Here is a 9308-nt window from a genome sequence, read left to right as displayed (position 1 = left end):
ATATCATTGCTTTCTTAATAGCAAAAATTATATTTATGTAAAAAAGTCAATGTTTGAGGCTTCTATCTTTAATGCATTTTCAAGTCAAAACTAACTGCCATTTACTGAATCCAAAGGTGCAATATCAGTATTTCAAAATTGCATTTTTCTTATAAGCAAACATCCTTCTACTTATCTTACTGTAATGCTATTGTAGTGATATGTAGGATAACAAAGATGGGTAGCAGCATATAAACTTTTTTTAACATTTTCTTTTAACTACAAACTTGGTAAAATCTGTAAATAACTTCAATTTTCCTTAACTGGTCAATAAAATTGAAATTTCTCTTCAAAAATTTATTTAGTACTTAAGCCTCTGGAATAACCAACGATTCTTTCCAGTCTTGTACCTGAAATAAAAAAAAAAAGACTAGCATTAATTTCTGAAGCAATTGCACAACTTCTGAATGCTACTTGTGTAATTGATTTGCAACACTGAACATACATATTAACCTATTTGAAAATTTGAACTAAATTTATGTTAAACATTTGAATTCCAAATCCACTGACTGCAGTTCCCTCTCAACTTTTCAAAACCTTAAAAATATGAAGACAAACATCCAGTAATATTTCACATTAAATTACAGTACTGTACAGTATTTGTATTATATAAAATTACGTGAAAACATGCAGATCATCTGATGCTAGCCAATGTTATCCTTTCCCAAATATGTAAGACAAACATTACTGTCTTACAACTTTATTCCAAGAAAGTTTAATGTGACACAATCTTATGAACAAACCCATCATTTGCACATACAGTAAAAAAAATGTTGGTTGTCAGTAGATCTAATTACCAGTACAATTGTTGAATTCAAATCAAATAATGGATACAGAAGTAAATCCATGATTTTCACATGTATAAAATACAACAATCATTATGCTGCACTGATTTTACTAGTTCAAATATCAAGCATTAACCTTGCCATTAATAATTATGGTGACAAAATAGCTTTATAGTTTGAGGATTTACATAGTGAAAGCTTACTCTACACACGAACAAGTTTTACATCAACTTAAAGCCATATATATAAACAAAATGAAGTAAAGAACTTACCTCTCTTCCAACTTATTTTTGACAATTCTGCGGATCCTTCTCCTCTTACCAGGGTCCTTGTGGGCTTCCTTGTTAATCTTTGCCTTATCAAAGATAATATCAGAGGCGGTGTAACGGGTTGGCATAACGTGCTTAAGATTCACAACCTAGAAAGTAAGTAATATAATTAGTTTTCCATTATAGTTATACTGAAGTTTCTCTTCAAATTCACTAAATCTTCCACTTTACCAATAAATTACTTTTCATAATGGATGTAAAGGAACATGATTTGACATCAAGTATAAAAAAAAAAGGACAGGAGCAGTTAGAACATATGAAGGCTGCACACTATTTACCAATAACCAAGAGCGCCTCATGAGGAACCCTCCTTGAAAGCATCCTCTCCTAATAATAATGTGACAAACTTTGAAAGGAACTGATGATTTAAAGTAAAGACTAAAGTCTAGAAAATATTTTGCATTTGGGGAAAAGAGCCCACAACATTTGTATATGAGATTAAGTAAAAACGGAACTTAAAACGAGTAACGAAAAGTTCCCATTAAATCCCAATAAAAATTGCTTTATGATACATGTTCATAAAGGAACAAACAAATAAATGTTTGTGTAATAACACCAGTAATGACATAGCATACTAGTAAATTCAGGCATAAATATCGTTGGACGCTGGGGTTTATGCATTTTCTAACCTGAAATTAGCAGATGCTATAAAAGATGGCCGTGGAAATGTTTAGTGATGGCTACGTGGAGTGGAGAAAAAAAAACTACTGCATCAAAAAGTTAAGAGAATGAAAGAAACAATAAGAAAAAATTCAAGAGGATGAGTAGACTACATTCTGTATACTGTATATTGAATGAAAAGTATCATACTGAACATGAAAAAAGTTAGTTTATATTTTCCTTTAATTAGAGCAATAAATGAACAAAATCAGTGTGTTTCTTGGAACAAAACATGAATACAGTATAAGAATGGAGAACTCAAGCCAAAGACTTCTTGTATAAGTTTTTCTATTATTAAATAGTGTGCGACACTTTAAACACAAAATCATCCTTACCTTAACAAAAGGCTTGATCTTAGATCTCCTTGCAATTTTCTTCTTGTTCATTTTCTTGGTAACTTTGCGGGGATATCTCTCAATACCAGCAACAAGGGCATGCTCGTAAGGCCGGTCTTGCGTGCCGTCTTCATTGCTTTTGATAACGATGGCCTTCTTGCCAGCATGCCTTCCACCCAACAGGATGACCACACGGCCAGGTTTATACACCTTCACCATTGTGCTGTAAAATAAAAGCTCTAATTATTCTTGTGGTAAGACCTATATGAAGCAAAATTTACAGTAGTACTACTACAACTGGTTGAGTCTAGGACATTTATAGCTACCTGTTAGTTTTAGAAACTCGCAATCACCTGGTATGTTACGGAGACTGAGGGGTATTAGAGGCTGCTCCCAGTCTACTGGTTACCACAGACAACAAAAATATTAGAATATTGAGTCAAGAAGAAAGGTAATTATTCCTACGATAGAATTCAAGAAAAACAAGAGATTAGGATCACATTAAAACCTATTCGCCAAGATTTCACTCTCAATCAATAACTAAAACCTTTCAAAACCAAATTACAGATTCTAACTTCTACACGGAACAAGCTAGACCCTTTTATGCATATTCCCAACACTCCAATTCAAAATAAATGATCTCTTCTGATCAAAAGTTGGCTTATTGAGAGTAAGATTTTCGGTGACCAATCTATTCTGGAGAAATGTTCTAATTTTCTCTATTTTGAGTATTGTAGTATTCCAGTCTGTTCTTCAGCTAGCGAGTCATACTCAGGATAAGGGAAGAGCTAAGGATGATACACACAGTCAAAGCAAAGCAGAACACTCATTCATACAAGAACAGGGGCAAAGTAGGACACCATCTACAGCTAGATTGCTGTTCCATCAAATAACAGAGTACCACCATCTTTCCTACTGTTATCCCTATAAGGGGTCAGTTGCCTGATGCTTAAAGGGTACGTCATAGCCGTACTCATGTTTCTGAAAGCATCAGGCTGTTTATAATTTGGCAAAGGGTTTCAACGATAGCAACACCTTGCAGTTATCAACAACAGTTATTGATGTTGGGTCTAACCTTTGAATTTTTAAAGGCAGTAGCTCTTATATTTGTCACTTTCAATGACATGCACTGGTGGTAGCATTCAACAGCCAACCATACTTGTCACTTTCAATAACATGCACTGGTGGTAGCATTCAACAGCCAAATGGCTAAAGATACTAAAACTCAGCAACTTTAACAGCTAAATGGCTACAGATACTAAAACTTAGCCATTATGCTCAAGTAATTCATTGAAATGAACACAGTAATTCAAGTGTGAGCTATTGGGATGGGCAAACTCAGGCAGATAAGTGACATTTTACTAAATTAAGGGTGTGCCTAACAAGGGTAACAACCTAACATATCTTTGATGTTGGCTATGTTACAACCACCACCCACAATTCTATTTGGATTAGCCACCAGGTGCATCCACCATTCTACACCCTATCAAAATTATTCAAAACGATGCTAGCAGTCTGAAACCCAATAAACTTTATACTAAAGTTTAACCTACTCAAGGGAAAATATTATACACCCAACCCCCTTGAATACTATGCATTGCAGGTGCAAATGGTCTTCCAAGGAACCATTTCATGAAGAGTTTTGTATACACCATCCTTTCAATCCTCAAAATGGCAAGTTCAGAGAATACCTTGAAGCATGGATACTTTAGTTGTTAGTGATTAATAGATGAATATCTTGTAAATGGATTCAAGTCTAATGGTGCTCAAACATGTTTGCAGGGTAAAAGCAACCAACCACCCTTTCAAAACCCACCAACACCCGCTAACACACTACAGTATACATTACAGGTGGTCGAATGTACAGGGTTTGTAATGGCTGGATAAATCTCGGGGACAGGGCGATAACTTTCTTATTACTAGCCAAATCGTTTTTCATTATGGGGAAGATCTTCTTTACAATGATCCAACATAGCATAATATGATGTTATTTTATCATTTTGAATATCATAATTTACCTTTACCACGGCAATATTTTCTAAGTTCAGCACGGTCCGAACGCAAGTCATGGGTAGCTCCTGCTTAGTTTCCAACTTTCCCGATAGATAGAGCCCATGTCATCCCAGTCTAAGAAACGTTAGTTTTTACAATTTAATACTGCCCCCGTCAATCTACATATTTACCTGTTTGTCAAGTTTGTAGTTTTAGGAGACACGTCATTTATAGTGATATTTGATACTGCTATGGTAATTATCATGAATTGTTAGGTTAGGGAAAGGTCGTTACAATGTGTCGTCCGCTGAAGCCACGGCCAACTTACTCTATCGTAAAATTTCCCGCAAGCATTGTTTCCTGCCCGACTATAATAACACCCGTTTGGCGGCGCTCGCTTCGCCTGTCAGCTGGTGGCGCAAGCTTGAACAGTTATTGATCTTCGGACTTATGTTTTCGCTAATTCCAACAATCTTCATTTTTAACCTCTTGTTAAAATTATTTCGTTGGGACACGTCCTGAAATTATTCCGAATACTAATTTATTTTATATACACCCAAAGTTTAGGCTAGCCAACATCTAGTTAAGATATTTCGGTAGATAAAGCCAGTGTCAAACAAAGCAACCGAACTAAACCTTTTGTTGCCCGCGTGATTTAAAATTTTTAACCCTCCCCCAGATGACCTGGAGTCGACCCTTTCCAACTCTAACCGCTATAATGGATAGACGTGTTTCATACAGTTACTCTTTGAGCAATACTGTTGAGTTTATCACTCATATTGATCAAATTGATTCGATTAAGACTAAGGTATATACACCTACATGATTTTACCAGAGTTACCCCCCGAATTCTTTCATTATTTATTTCGAGAAGGCCTCTTAGGTGATTTTAGGGGTCCATGTGAGAAGTGTACAATTGGTGATGTTGCGACATCGAATATTAAGGCAAGCCTGAGTAACTTTTATATTATGACAATGTGGTTAAGATATAACTGAGTGCTGCCCATACCTTTTTTGTGTAGGAGAGAGACTTACGAAGGGGGTCCGGGGGCTAACCCCCGGGTAGGGTCAGTGACCTGGGAACTACTAGGTTCGGTTAGGTTGGGTTTGTGGGGTTTGTATGTTAGCGACAGTGTTTGGGGGGTCGCAGAGGGGCGTTAGCCCCCCGGGTTAGTTCACGAGGAAGGTAAGGACACAGCTTGTAGGTCAGGTTAGGAGAGGAATTTTGGGTTAGTTGTCCATTTTTCTCGCACGTTTCCGACATCCATGACCAGAGTGGTCCTAGTATGAAGATTGTTGGGACAAGCACTTACAAAACTAGTGAATTTAATACTTCATTCCGTGATCTTTCGCGGTTGGGACACGCAATTACAAAACTAGTGAAATTAATATTTCATTCCGTGATCATTCCCGTGAAAAAGAGCAGATTTCGGACGTTTTTTACTCGATTTTCGGCCGGTCAAAGGCCTGTCCCCATAAACTACAAAGGCTCCTAAATTTCTTTGGTATACCCTACAACTCAAAAATTTTTCCTAGATCATTGGGAACTTGTGTACAGACAAAATTAACTGATACTTTTGCTTTCCAATAGATAATTGGAACGGAATTTGATAATCATCTGCTCAACTGCTAGCGATTATTTGTAACAATAGGCTTACAGCATCCTGCTTTTTCAACTGGGGTAGAGCATGGCTTGTAATATCAAACTGGACTCGAAACTGCAACTTTTTGTTGAGCGATCAGATTGTTGCCAGGTATCTCCAGAAAAATGACCATTAGTAGATAGAGAGCATCATTGGGTGAATGTCTTGAACGGCAGGTTGATGGGGTTCCGAACATCAACTGACTGACAATGCAAGGGGGAAACATGGCAACGATTGTACACGCTGTAAGAAGACGCGTGCGGCCATGAAACGCTTGTAGAGCAACTGTCACTGGACGGTAATATCAACAGAGAATCAAGTGCCAGCGAGCACTGAACCAAATGAAGAAGAGACCTCTCGTATTATAAAAAAAAAAAAATATAAAAAAGGGAAAAAATAAGCCATTACTTAGATGGTGTCTCCTCATTTTACCAAATAGGTTTTAGCTTTTATTATCAATATTTAAAACTAGCTACCATGATTACTCGATGCGCGTGACAACTGGCTATCTATAAGCTTGTTGGGGTTAGCACTACAAGTGGTGGGTGAGATGTGAATATATTTGTTGAGGTCGAGCGTCTCTCCATTGATTTTGGTCGCCTTATAGCGAATGTCACTTAAGTCTTTTGAATGCCTAGTTTCCAAAGGTGTCTCACGAAGATTAGGTAAGCTTATCACTTAATCATCCAGGTAATCATGGGAGCTTAATGTGACCCATGAGGAAGGATGGTGTGTGGTAACGGTTTGCTGGCCACAAAATTAGAGCAGTGATATTTCATTTGCAAGCAAAGCGAGCCACAGCAGCCCAAAAAAAGGCCCATTTGAGGGAAAATACCAAATCAATTGTTATAGGAGCATTTAAAAGTTTTAGAAAAGAGCTCATAAGGAAACATTGGTGGAGAGGGGTACCTCTGCCAGTCACTCCATGTGTTTGGGAGCCTTTGTATAACACGAGGCCAGTTCCTCAAGTGAGAAGAAATTATGGACAGCAATTTACCTAACTTTCCCCCTAACCTAACTTACAAGCAGTGTCCTTACTTACATAACAGGTGGACTAACAGCCACTTTTCAACCCCCCCCCCTCCACTGCCATATTCTAAATTAGCTGTAATCATACACACAGGTGGCCAATATCATACATAAACCCAGCAAGTTTTCCCTGTAGTAATTAATGTGCTTTCACTGAATTTGCCCAACTACACGAAAAAAAAAAAAAAAAAAAAAAAAAGGTTTAGTCTGTAAGAGGGATATTTTTTTTTTTTTTTTAAATCTAATGATTTTTGCTTAGCCGTGTGATCACTTCACTTGTGGGGAAGGAAAACCATCAAGCTCCTATGTACGCTGCACACGCTAATCCCTTTTGCAGTGAAAATAGGAAATTTATGAAGTCTTTCACCTATGGGAAACCCATGTATTTTAAGTAGAAAAGCTTTTACCATCCATGACTATAATGAAACCAGAAAAACTAGATGGTTAGAATAACAAAAATGGTTAAATTATAACACGTACATAAATGAGTCAATGCGCAGTGTTTATAAACTAGAACGCACCAAAATATGTAAAACATACTTAGAGGAGCATATTCCAACACTTGATAGAATGTCAACAATCATTTGAAAAATATCCCAGTACCTTAGGATGAAAATAAGGGGAATTAATAATGGTCTGATAATTTGACCCCGAGAATACTGTACAGAAATGGTTTGTTTTACCATTAATTATCGCTCCTCCAGTAGGGATATGTTTGATAGCAGCCATCTGTGTCTATGACAGCCGGTGTGACGGTCTGAACGATCCCCCGGTCTCAGAATTCTCCTTGATAATCTGCGCATGAGCGAACATTAACGTTTGCCAGTGCATACAAGGTTGATGTTTTATTTTCCTGTAATGTTAGCGTGCGCATGAGCGAACATTAACGTTTGCCAGTGCATACAAGGTTGATGTTTTATTTTCCTGTGATGTTAGCGTGCGCAGCTTAACATTACCGCTTGCCAGTACATACGAGCTTGGTTTTATTTTCATGCGAGCGAAGCGAGCTAATGGCAGATAAGAACCATTATACAATGTCAAGGAGAATTCTGAGACCGGGGGATCATTCACAGTCACGCCGGCTAAGAATATGGGCTGTATGTATGATAGCGGCCACCTGTACGTATAATGTCTGAGAATATGGCAGTGTAAGGGAGGGTTGCAGGGGGCGTTAGGTTGGGGGGGGAGTTTAGGTTAGTTGATGTCCATTTTTAATTAACGATTGAGGAACTGGCCGCTGATATACAAAGGCTCAAAGAATATGTCAGGGTAAGGGGGTTCGCTGGGGGTGCGGAAATACCCACAATTAGGCAAGTAGGAAGAAAATGGTCTGTAGATTAGGGGGATGTCCTTGTGGTGTTTGAAGAAAAAAGTCCTACAACGAGCAACTAAACAAAGGGGAAGAAAATTCCCATTTTCTATGCAAAAGGGTGGAACTGGACGCTGATACACAAAGGCTCCCTCCATTATATTTCCCCCACCATAAACTTCTGTTCCTACCAGGTGGTCCACATTGTCAGCTGATACATTAGGGTGTTTCCTCGAATGTGTAATTGTAATTTTGGAATAAAATGTCCCAACAGGAACTATGGTACCACAAAGGTAGAAGATAATTGTACCAAGTTCACCGTATTGGTTAGGCTATAGTAAATTTACATGTATTTAAAACAACATGGGTAGAAAAAACAACTATAACTACACGGCTTAAGGTAGGATATATTAAATTTAAAACACCGACTACAATGACCGACAGGTTTCCAAAGAAAAAACCTATATATTAAGGTACAGTAGGACACGGGGAGGACTAATATCTAAAGACCCAAGGAACGGCGAAAGAAAATTGCCCGGTGGGGTTCGTGACAATAAAACCCCAAAAGAAATTGTGTGTATTGCAAATATAGTTTACCTAAACCCTAGTCAAAATCGAGAAACATTTTTGGACGGCGAAACCAGCATGCTGCACAAAGCATTTTGACGATCAGTTCTCAGGGCAATGAATCCCTTTCATAAACTACCTATTAACGAAAGTTTAAGTTTCCTATCATACTTAGAGTACAATTACTTAAATATTGTAATATAAAATACGAAATAACAGCCATAACACGTGAAATATTTCTCACCACGAAGACCGTCAAAAGTTCTTACAAGGTGGACACCGCTTTGTTTACATTCAAAGTCAAGATGAAAAACCATATTACTTTAAATATCTTCATCAAAATATATTAAAATACATAAAAATACATTACCAGAATACTACATAAACTTGTGATAAATTCACACAAAGCACAAAGTAAAGATGACACCGATTAAGGCCGATATTTAGAAAATATTTCCAGACTCCACCTTTACTTACACGGTGATGTGTTTAGAGAAAACAGAAAAGGCACTAACTGGCAACTTATCCGATGTGGATGGTTCTTTTGCCAAATAATACTTTTAATTTTCGACTGTAAAGATTTAATTTAGCATTTTACATATATAGTGTATTATTTGTAA

General features: G+C 37.3%; 1 protein-coding gene across 2 annotated transcripts; it reads right to left on the bottom strand.

Moving 5' to 3' along the window:
• Positions 1 to 321: 321 nt before the first annotated feature.
• RpL27 (ribosomal protein L27) lies at positions 322 to 9308 on the bottom strand. Of its 2 annotated transcripts, none has more exons than XM_068362636.1 (4): positions 9166 to 9308; positions 2149 to 2371; positions 1097 to 1242; positions 322 to 389 (listed from the first exon to the last, which is right to left on the bottom strand). In XM_068362636.1, the coding sequence occupies exons 2-4, from the start codon at positions 2365 to 2367 to the stop codon at positions 341 to 343; spliced, it is 414 nt and encodes a 137-aa protein (XP_068218737.1). In that variant the 5' UTR covers positions 2368 to 2371; positions 9166 to 9308; the 3' UTR covers positions 322 to 340. The 2 variants fall into 2 exon arrangements, with proteins under 2 accessions (XP_068218737.1, XP_068218738.1); XM_068362637.1 differs by having other exon boundaries at positions 9059 to 9199.

This window comes from Palaemon carinicauda, chromosome 39 (genome assembly GCF_036898095.1).
Source record: "Palaemon carinicauda isolate YSFRI2023 chromosome 39, ASM3689809v2, whole genome shotgun sequence".
In the NCBI taxonomy this organism is placed as follows: Eukaryota; Metazoa; Arthropoda; class Malacostraca; order Decapoda; family Palaemonidae; genus Palaemon; species Palaemon carinicauda.
This window is presented reverse-complemented; position numbering and strand designations above follow the sequence as displayed.

Excerpts from the sequence above, each read along its gene's own strand:
- RpL27 (XM_068362636.1), bottom strand. The coding sequence starts at position 2,367 with ATGGTGAAGGTGTATAAACCTGGCCGTGTGGTCATCCTGTTGGGTGGA. Across the intron at positions 1,243-2,148 it reads AGATCAAGCCTTTTGTTAAG|GTTGTGAATCTTAAGCACGT; the intron begins GTAAGGATGATT and ends CTTACTTTCTAG. Across the intron at positions 390-1,096 it reads AAAAATAAGTTGGAAGAGAG|GTACAAGACTGGAAAGAATC; the intron begins GTAAGTTCTTTA and ends TTTTTATTTCAG.